A 15609-nucleotide genomic window follows, 5' to 3' on the forward strand; every position below is an offset into this window, starting at 1 on the left:
TTAATTTGCTTGGGTGCATGGTTATTTTTTTAAATATTATGTGCTGAATACTATAAGTGCAAAGTTATTTGTAGAAATAATTTAGAGCTTAAGATGTTTTCTGCTCCAGGGAGTATATTCATTTGTTTCTTCCAGGTGCTTGGGGGCAGGTGATATCAATCTAATTTCAGAATATAAGTTAATTATGAAATGTCTATTCTGCCATATTAAGCCTAAGATGTTTCATATGCAGACAGATAGTGAGGTTAAGCTTAACAGCCTAAGTTGTATGGTAATAACAATAATCTTCTGGATGGTTAACAACCTAAGTTTGCAGACCAAAATTAGAGAAAAAGGAGGGCTGCAAGGAAAGCCAACATTTTGGCCCTAGCCTTCTAAGGTCAATTAAGACTCAGGACATATGAGAACTTGTACTGTAATGTCATGTAACTCAGTAGTGTCCCAAATTTTCTGATCAAGGAGATTATGGGGCCAAAGAGGAAAGTGATCGATGATGTAGAGTGTGCCTAAGGAGAGTCACATGGAGAGAAAACATTCTCTCAGGCTTTCACAGAGAGCACATTGGCCAAGCAATGGCCGTGACTCATCCACATGGCTTGACACTGACAAAGGTTCTACAATCTGAGGTACAGGATCTCAGCATAAATCCTGAGGGAATTTCATTGACCTTATCAGACCCAAAAGCTACAACTCTTGTTGCATAGGTCCTGCTTTACCTTGGTCTTAACCATCCAGCAGAAAAGTGTAAAAACAAAATATAAGAAGTAAAGCCATGCTGTTATGTTGAGGTATAGGGGACTCAGGTCAACAATTTCTGACATTGCCAGTCAAGCGGAAGACCCAATACTATTATGGGCTACTGGACTCTTATAGAATATTTTGATGAGTTTACACACCTATAATATTCAAATAACGGAACTTAACAAAAAAAGGGTATACAGATGAATGTCCATTTGGTATCTGTGTATTCAAAGTGGTTAGGATAGATATATAGTTACATTCTCTTAATGAATAGAGTGATTTGTTCTAATCGTGTTTGTAAATAGGATATCATGTCCGCATCTTGTACAGCAATTAACCACTAGGAAGAATGTATGCAATGTGTTAATTATTGAAACTGTCCTACGAATTCGATTTGAAACTGTCTCATTGCTATTTGTTTATCAATAAAATTACGGGGAAAAAAAAAAAAGAAATGTTTATTCTGGTATGGTTCAGGCTTTCAGTGTAGTAACCCAAATCCTGGGTGTGTTTACCAAAGCCTTTTTGTGTGTTTACCAAAACCTTTTTGAGTGTTTACCGAAGCCTGAATTATACTTCCTATTTTTCTCTTTCTAAGATGCTGAATAAAACACAGTAAGTCTCTTAGATGCCTCTAGTCAGCACAGCATTGAAGAAAAAAAAAAAAAAAAAAAAAAACAGCAATAAAAAATACGTTGACATGCTGGGCACACTTCCCTTGTTTTCCTTCATCTCTCACATCCTGGTTTTTTAATTCTTTAGTATATGGTGTATTTTAGTACCGCTAAGCTTCATTCAAGTAAGAGTGTGTTTGTGTGTGTATGCATGCGCATAAAGTAAATGTTGGCTGTGACCATTTTCATAACTATATACATACAAAATGGTGTTAAGATAATTTTATACATTTTATGTAAAATGTTTTTAGTAAATATATATTAGGATACATTTAATTATCAATACATTGATGTCAAAATGATTAGGCAAATACTTGTTCTGTTTTAAGTTCTGTGCCACACACTGGGGTAGAGCGACATACAATATAATCTTTTTTTAACCTTGTTTTCTATTTTATCAGAGTAAAAGGTTTAAGTAAACTACCTGTTAACTCATTGTAATTTTGATAGTGGTGAGACCATCTTTTCCATATATAATTTGTCTTTAAGTCTTGATTTTTTTACTTTATATGACACTGGATTAATCTTAAAATATATTAACATTTTAATAAACATCTGTTCTATTTGTTGTAATTTTTTAGCCATTGTTCTTGGGTCTTTACATTGTTTACAGATTTTCTTTATGATAATTTTGTAATGTACATACATTCTTATATGCAGCTCAAGAGTGAGTTAATAATTTGTTTCTTGGGGTTAGAATTACGGGATTAATAAAATAGAGTAAAAAGTACATGAAAAATGAAAAATTCTTTATGCTTGTCTTTTTTTTTTTTTTTTTTTTTTCCGGAGCCAGGAATTGAACTCAGGCCCTTGCACTTGCCATGTAAGTGCTTATTCAACTGAGCTATCTCCCCAGCCTCCTGTCATTTCTATTAAGGAAGTTTACACACTTTTGTAAGCATGGTATATGATTATTTCTTCTTGCTTGTATGATGTTTCACTGCTGGTTTAATTTGTTTTTTTATTAATGATAATCATACTTTATTTCTAATATATATTTCTTTGTGTCCATTTGATTAATAAAATTAAAACAGTATATTTTGCTTTATTAAGAAAACTATTAGATTGGGATTAGACTAATATTCTACAACTTGCAGTGCTATTTTGTTTTATACTCAAATTATCAGTATTAACATGTTCCTTTGTTGACAATACTTTAAAAACTTTCTAGGGCCAGTCAGATAGTTTAGTGGACTAAAGCACCTGCAAGCAAATACAGGGGCTGGGGCTAGATCCCCAGGCTTTCCGTGCCAGCCCTGCCCCTGGGGTGTACTGAGACAGCCATTGAGACAGGGCATGGTGGCACATGCCTGTAATCCCAGCTTTTGGGAGGCTGTAAACAGGCAGATCACTATGAGTCCAATCTAGTGAGACCCTGAACATTCTGTAGACCCTTCCCTAAAATACAAACAACAACAACAACAACAAACTTTTTGCAATGAGTATAGGAAATAGATTCCAGAGTTTCTAATATTGTAGGAAATTATGTGTTTGATAAAGAACAGTTTAGTTGTTGTTACAGAAGAATGAAATGCAAATCCCATGTGTAAATCTCTCATTGATTATATTCACTGATTATAGTTTTAAATTTTGATCTTTTCGTCTATTCTCAATAGAACATTCTCATTTGTAATGTGTGTACATATTGCTTACTTTTCATTGTTACAGTGTGTTTTATATTTATTATACTTAAATTAGCATGAGTAGTATATTTAGGAAACAATTTTTAGCATAAGACCATAGAAAGGAGGAGAAATGATGGGTTAATTAGGGTTGTGATTGAAAGGTTTTAAATTTAGTACACGTTCTGAAAGTTATAGGTGTAATGAAGAGAAAGGCAAAATTTTGTCCTAAGATGATAAATCTAATTCTTTGCTGACAGTGATGTAATAGAAATTGTTATTTTTATAACCTTAGATTTAATTAAAAATTAAATATTAAGATAATTTCAGAATTACAGAAACATTGTAAGAATAGAAAAAAAATTTTGTACCACCTTCACTCAGCTGTCTCCAGTGTTGATTATATATTTCTCATATGAATATGTATGACAATAAAAAGTACAACATGAAACATGCATGATTAACTGAGATTCTCAGTACCTCCCTAAAAAAAATCCATTAAAAAAATCCCATGTAAATTGTAAGTATCAGGAACCTTATATTGTTTTAGAATTATTGCTAATTAGAGACTTCATTCAAATTTTCTCATTCATCCAAATTGTCTCAGTAATTTCCTTCAGAGTCAGTTATTGTATAGATGTCCCTAAAATATGTCTTAACTATACAGTGTCATGACTTTAAACTAGCAATGTGTGAGTATGCTTGACATTTTATCTCCATTGGGGAAATCTGTCTTGAGCTCTGAGCTAAACACCTTTATCTAACTGCTCACCTGGCATTTCCACGTGAAAGATTCTAATTTTCATGGGTCTTTTTTGTCTCTTTAAATTTGATGTAGTTCTCCTTAGTTGTTCTAGCTCCACAACTTTCAGACTCTTGGTTCTTTAAGCCCTCTTCATTTGAGATCTCCAAATCTGTTACTTACATGGATTATATTTATCTGTATTCCCTATACTAGAAATTAAAACAAAAATTTGAATACACACTGATTTGTTAACAAATAACTATGATCCCTTTGTGTATTTACATATAACATTTTAAAATGAAAAATAGTTATCTCAAAAAATTAAAAAGGCATTGTTTTATATTTTTCCAAATTCTGTGTTTATGCTCTAAGAGGCTGCTTCTCACTGCATCTACTATTATTTGTTATTTTGATAGAAGTAAATGAAAGCTCTGGTTGTATACAACTTTGTAGTTGGAAGAGTATTTTAATAACTATTTTGTATCATTGTGGATATTCTTTTTTTTGATACTACACCAAACTTGGCAGATGATAGATTATTAAAGGTAGACTGCAATGTGGATTATCAAATCTGATTAATGAAATTTCTTTGTTCAAATCCAGTGGTCTGATGGACCCTTTGAATAAATCCTTTTACTCCTATATGATTATGAAACATGCATTGGTTATCTGGAGATTTTCAATAGACAGTACTCACATCTTCTAAGTACTGACTGTTTCTTTATGCCATATGAGACTTTATTCACCAAGAAAATCTTTACATACTTAGAAGATATTATGGCCATAGTGATGGTACAAGTTTTCTGAAATTCTGACTTTCACTTTAAAGTTTATAATTGCCACAGATAATGTCAGTGCTTGTTATTTTACTGGACAACTTTGACTTGCTTGAAATCTAGTAGTGCTTGAAATGTACTTCCTATTTCATCACATATCATATTAATAGAAGTGTACTCAACAGTTAAGATTGGGTAAGAATAATACTTTTATCACTTCACCTTTCTTCTCTCCTTCTATCCCTTGCCTGCCTTCTTCCCTGTCTTTTCCTCATTACTTTTGTATTGGGAATCAACTCCAGGACCTCACATACTAGGCAACTGCTCTACCATGGAGCTACATCCACAGCTCTTTTTAAATGCAAATTAGATTTTTATTAAGTGTACAACAGGTATACAGTACAGTAACTAGTACAGTTTTTTGATTACTGTACTGATTCAAATTAAGGCACCAGTAATTTTACAAATAATGTTAGCATTTTTCAAGTTTATTTTGGTTTTCAAGGCCACATATAAAAGGGTCTTAAGAATCCCACTCATCCCCTTAGGCATCCCTTCCCCAGAAGTCAGCTTATCACACTGATAAAAATTGCTTTTGTTAAAAATCTAAAAAGGCTAAGTGTGATAGAAGCGCACTTCTTACTCTTAGCAGTAGAGAGGCTCAGGCAGGAGTCCTTGGGCTGTATAGTGAAATCATGTTTCAAAAAATAAAACCAAAAATATCTAAAATACATCTTTTGTTCTTCCTCTTTTCTTTGTTCAACTCAGCTGCAGTTACTGTTTGTTTAGTTTCCAAAACACATCTCTATTGTTGTTATTTCTCTATTACCACTAACACAATAAGCTGCCATATCTCTCCTTGATAGTACTTTAATAGCCTGTTAATTGGTTTCTTTCTCCACCACTCTCCAGCACTATGGTGCTGTTTTAAAAATATGAATCAAATCATGACACTTGCATTTCTTTTAGAGTAAAATCCAAATTCTTTGCCAAATATTGCAAGGTTCTGTAATTAATCTTCTGCCTGTGTCTCACACATTAGCTCAGCCTAGTCCCTCTCACTGAGTACCTTTCAAGCATGTTGAACTCTCTTTGGTTCTTAAAACCTAGATAATGCTTGCTTGCACCCGGGCCTTTGAATTTGCTCTCATTTAGGCCCATAAACTCTGAATGACTAGCACCAAGTCAGTCTTAATGTATGTACTCTGTCTGTGTGAGTACCTTTTTTCCATTACCCCTTCCTTTATCTTCCACATCATCACTCCATTGTTTCTACACAGAAACTATAATTATTTGTAATTGTCTTATATTTTTACTTGTTGTGCATCTTCACTGCCATCCTGTAAGGAACCTGAGGGCAAGAACTCTTTTTAAGTGTTCCTTAACAAGTACCTGGCATGGAAAGAGCCCTTAACAGCTGTTCAGTGAATGAAATGTGAATGGAAATGGGGAATAGAGGGCAAGTTTGAGTTGCTTGTGATTAGACTTTGAGACTCTGAATGACAAGGTATGGTTGGTGGTATAAAAGAACAGTTAATGATTTTAACTTAGGGGAGATAGCACAGGCTGATTACTTTGGAAGTAGCTAAGACAAGAAATAAAAACATGGTGTGTGTCAGAAAGGGCAAAGAGGGTCCAGGGAGATAGCTCAGTAGAAGTGCTTGCCTGGCAAGCACAGGGTCCTGAGTTAAATCCCTGGTACCACACACACACACACACACACACACACACACACACACACAAAAGTAAAGAAATTGATGGGAATGATATTGGAAAATCTAATTATGAATTATTAAGAAAAACACTATATTTAAAAAGTTTTCTAATAGTCTACATTTGCCAAGTAGAATCTTTTTTTGCCAAGGAAGTGTCTTGTAATTCTCAAAGCAGTAATTGTGTTTAATAGCTAAAACCTTTTACTGTTATTGAAAATAGTGTTAAGGATATTATAGTGGCCCCAAATTTTTGAAATACAACAAGTATTTTCACAAATATCCACAAACTAGTACATATTAAAATACAGTAGTTCTCCCTTTTGTGGCGATTTAACAGAAAATAAAAGTGCAAAATTATGAATCTAAGTTGTGAATAGACACCAACCATTTAGTCTTAAAAACTCAAGTTTGCCAATGAACTGACATTTATATGCTCTGATATTTATGACCCTGATAAGGCCATAAAACAAAAATATTAAGTATTTTAAAATAATAATTATAATATAGTACCCAGTGGTGCTGTATTAGATAACTATGTTAATTTAAACACTGGAATAATATAGTATCATTGCTTACATAAAAAATACTTTTCCTAGTTTCCATATTTAATTGCCAAATTTCTAAAATGAATATCTGAGATAATTATTAGCAAATTAAATCATGCTGTACATTTTTCTTCCCAATTATTTAAATGAAACAACTAGTTACTGTACTCACCTTAGCCAAAATCTTAGTCAAAATAAGAAATTTTGCCCAACAGCTATAGACATATTTTCATTGAGTTTCATTTTTAAAAATGTAATATTTTCGAGCAGGTTGTGGTGGCACAAGCTTGTAATCCCAGCACTTGGGGAGGTTGAGGCCGAGAAGTAGCCTGAATACATAGCCAGACCATATCTCAAAAAATCAAAGGAAAAAAATTTGCAGAAAATGACCTCATAAACCAATATACGTTTTAAACCATTGACCCAGTTATTAACCAATTACAAAATACAGGTTTAAAGAGAATTAAAGAAAAAAGGTGATGTGTTAAAAATATCTTTAAGAAAAATAACTTCTATGTTTTAATTGTGATAATTATTTTTCAAAAACTTCTTTATAAGTAGCCTTGAGATTAAAAACCTTTGTTTAGCTAAAGAAAAATGATTCAGTCATTGCAAAAGAAAAACAAGCATGATATAAATTTTAATCTCATAATTGTCCACATTTACCTCTAACAATTTAAAGTTTAAAATAAACCTCATTTAACAAATAAAGGATACCCATAAATTGTGTTCCTTAAAGACTTCTTTTTTCTGTTTGACAGTGTGTATTTCAATAGTCAGTTTCTTGATGCAGTATGAGATCTTAAATATGAAATTGTGCTTACAAATTCAAAGAGAATTTCAAATAGTTTAGGAAGATTTTTTAGATTTTTCAGAATTCCAAAGTGTTTAAGTATGGTAGTAAAAATTTGTTTCCTTTTCTTGAAGTGACATTTCCCTTTAGTCATTGAGATTATTCATAAAATCTTTAGTTATATATATATATGCATATATATGTATATATATGTGTATATATAGTTATATGTATATACACACATATATAGTATATATATGAACATTAGTCTATGAGAATATTTATAAATTGTACTTTATTGATCAAGACCACTATATTTTTTGAGGAACAGAGTAGAAAGATAAAATAGACAAATAGCAACACTATTCTCAGCCAAAAGAAAAGTTTCTGAGTTACTTATATGTGTATGTATATAGGATACTTAAAAAATGAATAACGTAATGGAAATTTTAGGGTGGCTACTTGGCAGGATCTGAATGCTCAAATACGGAACTAAATGTTTTCCTTGGCCCCGAGTCATCTTTCAGCAGTAGTATTCCTGACTTCACCCTTCCTTCAGTCTCCATTTAACTGAGTCATCCAGTATTTTCCATAATCAAGCAAAGTGATATCTGTACCAGATAATGCAAAGAGGATTTGTTTAGAGCCAATAGCTCATTCTTATATTTCTTAATGTAATGGGTAAATTTTAAGAGGTACTAAGGTAAGTGTCAGGTCTTTAAAGAGGACAAATATACTAGTTTCATAATTTATAGTTATAAATACTAGCTTAGCATTCACTACATTTGATTTGTAAAACCATTTTCTGCTGAAAGTGATCAAGGACCTTTGAAGAAATGGGTGGTTCTAGGGTCAGTGTTGGGAGTGTAAACACTTAACCTGAAATACCTGGTTGTATCAGAAGACAAAAAAGAACAATGTGAGGTCCTCACATTGAATGGACAGTGAACCCATGATTCCACAAAAGCATAAATTAATCAATCCTGGAAAAGGGAGACCTTAATAAAGAATGGCACCACATGGCTTGTGGTTAAGCGCTCTGGGAGTTTAAGGCAAGAAGCCTGCATGTTTGAGTGCAGCCTGGACAATATAGTAATGAAGGGAGACCTTGTCTCAAGTGTTGCTGCTGCTGCTGTTGTTTTGTTTTTTTAATGAGCTATGGATGCAGTTCAGTGAGAATGCCCTGAGTGCGTGTGCATGCATGCTCATGTGTGTGCTCGTACACACGCACACACTGATTGGAGGTCAGTTGGGTATCCATAAGTGAAAACAAATTATTGAACTTGCCTTATATCATACAAAAAACTATTTGCATTGTAAATCTAAATATGAAAGTTAGCTTAGACTGCATTAAGTTTTTTCATTAATTAATTGAAAAAATAAATTCCAGAGTGAAGAAAAGATACTTCCACTTCAATAAAAGTGACCCATATCCAAAACATTTTTATTGTTTTTTAAAGAGTATAATTAAGATACGCTTTGTTTAGTCAGTTAATTTTGTTTATAGGAATCCTAACTTTTAACTCCAAAGATTTCAGTTATATAATAACATTCATAGAATTGGAGATATTTGATATTTAGTAGAATCTGTGCAAGGGTAGCGCTTAGATTCTCCTGTTTGGTGATGTTCCTGATATGTAATGAGTCTTTAGCATATGTTTACTGAATTAGTGGGTGAATGTTTCATAATTATAGTGTATACATTAAAGACAGCATCCTTACACAAGGAGTGGCCTTTTGACTTTAAATCTAAAACTCATAGTAAACATCACCCTCAGATGAAAGTATCATGTGCCAGCATTTTAGAATAAGGAGGTAAGGTGCAATTTAGGATGTCAGGTATTGAGCATGGTTATAGGGAGCTTTACATGGTTTTTTATCTTGCGCAGGTTATAGGGGCATATCATTGACCTGTAAGGCAGAATGGAGGAGAGAGAATTTCATCTCAGTTACTTTGGAGAAGTAGGAATGGTTGAGACAGAGTATTTGCGAACTAAACATCTGGGATTTAGCAAATGGCACAAATGAGCGTTGGGGTTGTATTAGCTAATAATTTTTGACATCATGTAAATCATATTTGAAAGCTTGTGCCAGGTATGTGATAAGTGACATGAATTAGTAATTGTTATATTAAATTTCAACTTTACATTTTTGCAGAATTTTGAAGTTTCTGTTGCTTCCAACAATGGATGAACAATCACAAGGAATGCAGGGGCCCCCTGTTCCTCAGTTCCAGCCACAGGTAATTCATTCTGCTTAAAAGAATATATATACACGTATGTGTGTGTGTATATATATATACATATATGTATATATATATGAGAAATAGTACATTAATAGTTCCTTTATGAAATAAAGTGGCCTAAAATTATTTCTAAGCTTTTGTTAGAATTGTTTTAAAAGTTTCATAATTCTTAGTACTATATGTGAAAATAAAAGAGCAGCTTTAGCTTTTAACTTTATTTGAATGACAGGATTTCAAGGTTATTACATTACAATAGTAGGTGTAAACAAAGAAAAAAGATGTGCCAAGGTTTTTTGGAAGACTCTGTATATTTTGTGCTTAATTCCTTGGTCATAGCTTGCCCATATTATTGCTTTATTATTGCATTATTGCTGCTTTTCTTTCTAACTGGTAGTGTTATTTCTCCTGTTATTTGATTCCTTATGAAATTAAAGTTTCAGTAACAAATGTATACATAGTACTAAAAGTCACTTAGTAACCCAAGTTTGTTAATGCTTATTGTAAAGCTAAGTGTTTAATGAAATGTTCAAAGTAACTATCCTTATGTAGGGCCAGGCCCCCTCGTGTTTATTGTCTCTCATAAAGACTTTCTCAGCTTGATATTTAAAGAATTCTACAATGAATTTCAAATACATTGTGTTGGCTTCATTACAGTTTTGCTTGAACTGTATTTCTAAAAGTGTTTGAGGAACTGACCTTGTGAAAGAGACCTGTAGTTAAATAGGTTTGTAGACTTGGAGTAAACAGTTATTTATGGAAGTACCTCTCTAAGACCTTTCTTACACCAATGAGTTTTGTAAATAAAGCTTAAAGAGAGATGCAGGGTATAGTGTTGCAAACTTTCTCATTTGTGGAATCCTTTTTTTTTAAATGGAGGTATTAACATCCCCTAGAAGCACAATTCAGAAAGTACAGTCTACAAAAAAAACTAGGCAGTCTTTTCTGCTTCTGTGACATTGCTCATTTTCCATGTTAGACTATAATTTCTAAAATACTGGCCATCCTTCAAGAACCATGTAAAATGCTGCCTGCGTCATCATACTTTATCTGAGATTTTAAATGTGCTGGTTTCCCTTGGAAGAGCAACTCCATGGTTATTCGTTGCATCTCTCTTTTGCATACCTATGGTGCCTTTGTGTCATTTTCGTATGGATATTTTCTTTTTTCTTTTTTGGTATGGATATTTTCTTTATCTCTTCTGTAAGGTTAAAATTTCCATTTCCATTAGGGAAAGGCTGTTGCTCTGGATGCCCTGTGTTACTTTATTTTCTCACACAGCTGAGGCTGGATACAAATATATGACAGAAACTAACCAGGAACTCCCTCCCTAAATCTAAAATGTTTAAATCAACCTTTAAGCGCACTTTTACAATGCTCTTCTTTGTTTACTTAGTCTGCAGTTTTTGAGTTGAGGAATACTTTAAAATAAGGCCAATATTTTTAATCTCAAGAGTGTTTTTTAAATCTATGTCTGATTCTGTAGAATCATCATAAATCATTCACAAGATTATAATAACCATTCTACTCAATACAATTATGTTAGTGTCATAATTATGTTTCCCACATATACACAATACTGTTTTACATTATATTTCTAGTGAAGACAGTAAAAGAGCACTTAAAAATTAGATAGTTCATGTTATGATTTTGAAATTCAGTTTTGAATAGCCCTGTGTTTCAAAGAAAAAATTACAAATACTTTCATTTTTCCCTCCTACTGACTCACCAACCAGGAAAGGTCGGAGAAGCACTAGGAGGCAAAAATGAAAGTAGTGTTTTCTTATGAGACACTAGGCCACCACACAGTATAAATTTCAAAATTATAGAAATGGTTCTGCATTTCTTTTCACACTGTTCCTCTCGTTTATGCCTCCTGCTGCTGCTCTTGTGTGGGTGGACCTATTTCACTGTTGGAAATAGGCAAGTGTCATTCCAGGATCTAGCTGCTTTGCAGCAAGTGGGGGAAGGGAAACGAAGTTTCTTTTCCTCTCTGCCTTCAGACTGATGGTGTGAGACAGTGAAAGAAAGATTACCTGACAAGAGCTCATAGACGTTACTGCTTATTAAGTCTTTGAAAAATGTTATCACTCTCTAGCATTATTTTAAAAGACTAGGAAAGGACAGCTTCTGCTCAGGGTTGACAACCTTCTTTTGTTTTGTTCCACACCATTGGCCTGAATAATAGGGCTGATATGGCAACATATGGCTAGCCCAGAGACTTCCTTCACTTTTGTTATGCTAATGTGAGTCTGGCCATAAATAGAAAACTAAGAAAGTAAGCTTTCTAAGTGTCAAATACCAATTCTTTGTTATAATAAGTGATATACATTCTAGCATATCTTTTCTTTGTCTTGTTGCAAGATGATACTCTAACCTCATAATGTTTGCTATGTGGTCTCATTTTTACTATGGTATGAATTATTTTTTTAAGTTTTAGAGTTAAAATTTATGTATCTTAATATCTTTTATGGTACTGTCATTCTCTTGAACTTAGGGGAACTTTTTATCAACTTTGCCTTCTTCATTTCACTGAAGTCTACAGGATACTGACAGGATATGTTTTTATTGCTTTTAGACACTTATTCATAGAAAAATGGGCTTAATTGTTTTTTAATTCAGATTATATAAAAGATGGTGATATAGGGGGTGGTAAGATAGCTCTGTGGACTAAAGTGCCTGTTTAGGAAAGTGCAGGAACCAGCAGTTGAATCTCCAGCACCACAGGTCACGTCAGCCCCATGCCATGCCTGGGGGCAGGGGGGTCAGCACTGGGGAGGCTGAAAACAGGAGGATCACCACTAGTCTAAGCTACACAGGGAGACCTTGCAACAACCAAATACATTTAGAAAAAAAGATGGTGATAGAAATAGTAAAATGCTTTTCACTGTATGCCTGATGATGGAACTAGGAAAGAACAGCTTCTGCTTAGGGTTGACTGAACAATGGAAATTTATAACATTTTATGAGATTTTGATTTGTGGCTGTTGTGTGAAGAAACCTATATACTTCCTTTATTTATTTATTTATTTATTTGGCCAGCTCAGCCCACCCTGGAGGTAGTAGGGCTGGCACAGCATGTGGTGCCTGCGATTGAATCTCGGTCCCCTGCACCTGCGTAAGCTTGCCTAAGCAGGTTGTTTAGACTGCTGAGCTATCTCGCCAGCCTCATATACTTCAATTTTATTATCAAGTTATTTGAATATAAAATAACTATCAGTGCAATTCTAAGAATTTCAAAGGTTAATTTTAATTATAATGATAATTAGAAACTTCGGTCATATTTTTTGCTTTTGTTTTATTAAATTATAATACTTCAGCTGGCTATGAAAAGAGAAGATATCTCAGATGTGTAAATAGGAAAATAGGTAGTTTTAGTTTTAACAGCTGGGAAAGTGTGAGAGTCTTTGTTTTTAATTAGTAAGGAAGGCTGACCATACCTTTAAGCTTCATGGCAGTATAAACTGCCATCATTTATGATTTTGAATCTCTGTGATGTAAGTATGAAAAATGAAATAAAGGGTACCTACCTACTTCATAGTACATTCATATTACTTCATATTACATTCAGGGAAAAAATAAGGATCCTTCATGGGCTTCCTAGGAGAAAGGTAGCTCATGGTAGAATCTTTTGAGTGGGTAAGATTTTTGGACATGATCATCATGTTACTTTCTAAGTTTATCTTCCAGTTATACTTTGGGAAATGACAGTCTCTTAGCATATATCTTTCGATACACTGATTTTGCAAAATAATTACCATATGACATTGAATAGTGCCTTTTTATTTTAGGGAAGGGTCTACATGCTGTTTAGGGTCTCACTACTAGATTGGACTGTAGTGATCTGCCTGTTTACAGCCTCACAAGAGCTGGGATTATGGGCACGTGCCACCATGCCCAGTCTCAGTCTCTATCTCAGTGCGCCCTGGAGGTAGGGCCAGCATGGAAGGCCCAGGGATTGAACCTCTAGCCCCTGTGCCTGTTTGGCTGACTCTATGCATTTGTTTTTGAAAGCGTCAAAGACATTGAGATGCTGTGTTCTGCTTATAGCAGTTCATTGATTAACTTGATGTAGGAGAACGAACACTAACTATGTTGAAGAAAGAAATTTCTTGTCATGGTTTTAAACTCAAAGTCTTGAACCTTCAGTCAAGCCTGATACTTCTCAGCAATCATATCATTAGCCCTTTCACTTCCCATTCTCTACACTCCCCACCTCTTTTTATCTTTGGACCTTGAGCTGTAGTATGGCCTCCTTCAGCCTCTCTCAGCTGGTACTTGTGCTTCCTGCTTTATTGAAAAAATTGAAGACATCAGAAGAGGACTTCCTCAGACTCATGCTGTCTGCATTCTCCTCTCCAAATCTGTCCTCATGTAATCTGCTTTTCTTGTTACCAGATGAACAGACACTGCTGTCAAAAGGCCAGCCCTCCCAGAAGCACCAGACCCTATCTCTGTGCCATACTCAGTTTCATTACCATGTTACCATTATTTCTTCAAATTCCAAATGAGGGAAAAGTACTTCCAACTAGCCTTTGACGTTCCACTTCTCTCCCACTGTTAACTTGATTTTCTGTGTTGTAAAATTCCTAGAAAGTTTATTCCAAGTAAGCATTCTCCTTCATCCGTGCACCCATGTTGCTTTTTTTTTTTTTCTTTTTTTTTTTTTTTTAAATCTAGATTTGGTTACCTTGTGTTGCTCTATTCTGTGGTGAGGTCTCAGTCCTCATCTTACTTATTAGCTATTTTGGATAATACTCTTTTCTTCAAAAACTTTTCTTCTGTTTCTTCCAAGAATCTTGTTTTTCTCCTGTCTTATGGGTCCTTCTTTGCTGGTTTCCCATCACCTTGTGAATCTCTTATAAGTGGAGTATGCAAGCTCAGTTCTTGGACTTCTTCTGTAGCAGTCTGTATGGGTTATCACTCCAAGTCACCTCAAGCTGGATCTCTGCCTCTTCTAGATTCACATCCACTTCATATTAGATTTATCTGTCTTAACCGTAGTGTGTTTAAAACTAAACTCTTAAGTATTTTTCTCTAATTGTTCTACCCACTGTTTTCTCTGTCTCACATATTAACCAGTCCTTCCTGTTAGGATAAATTTAGTGCCATTTCTGATTTCTTTTTGTTTCTCTCAACTCATTTTATTTTTCAGATTTTATCTGTATTTAAAACGTGTTGAATTTTAACTTTTTACCTCCTCCATTGATATGACCTGGTCAGTTACTTATAATTTTTCATTTGTGATATTACCAGTAGCTTTTTGTGAAATTTCTTTTTTCAAACAGGTGATTTTGATTGGTACAGTGTATAATGCATGATGATTGCATTCATCATAGGAAAGTTGTACCTGTACATGGTTTAAATTGATGGTCTTCCATTCCACTATCCTCCTTTCAATCCTTCTTCCCCTCCTTACTTACAAGAGCTTTGTTTCCATGATTTTTTTTCTCTTCCTTTCTTCTCCCTACCACCCTTTGTTCCCCATCTGATTTGAACATTTCCTATTTCATAGTATGTATTACATAGTTTTGTCCTTATTTATACTTCTGGCTTCTCACAGCAGAGAAATAATGTGGTATTCTCATATGTGTCTGACTTATTTAAGAGTATGGTCTCAAGGTACATAAGTTTAGCTAGAAATGCCTAAGGTTATCCTTCTTTATGGCAGAGTAGTACTCCATTGTAAAAAAAATCACATCTTTATCCATTCACTGGTTAATGGACATTTTATCTTCCTCTTTTTTTTTTTTTTT

The 15609-nt window shown here is 34.0% G+C and overlaps 1 protein-coding gene across 2 annotated transcripts in view; it reads left to right on the forward strand.

Annotated features, from left to right (window-relative positions):
• Nek7 (NIMA related kinase 7) overlaps positions 1-15609 on the forward strand; it is a 159478-nt gene that overhangs the window by 50198 nt on the left and 93671 nt on the right. For both annotated transcript variants that reach the window (XM_023707789.1, XM_004625313.2), the window contains exon 2: positions 9769-9853. In XM_023707789.1, coding sequence (XP_023563557.1) covers positions 9797-9853 — 57 coding nt within the window. In that variant the 5' untranslated portion in view covers positions 9769-9796. The remainder of the gene's footprint in view (positions 1-9768; positions 9854-15609) is intronic.

The sequence above is a fragment of the Octodon degus genome, unplaced genomic scaffold (genome assembly GCF_000260255.1).
Source record: "Octodon degus isolate 3935 unplaced genomic scaffold, OctDeg1.0 scaffold00009, whole genome shotgun sequence".
Classification (NCBI taxonomy): domain Eukaryota; kingdom Metazoa; phylum Chordata; class Mammalia; order Rodentia; family Octodontidae; genus Octodon; species Octodon degus.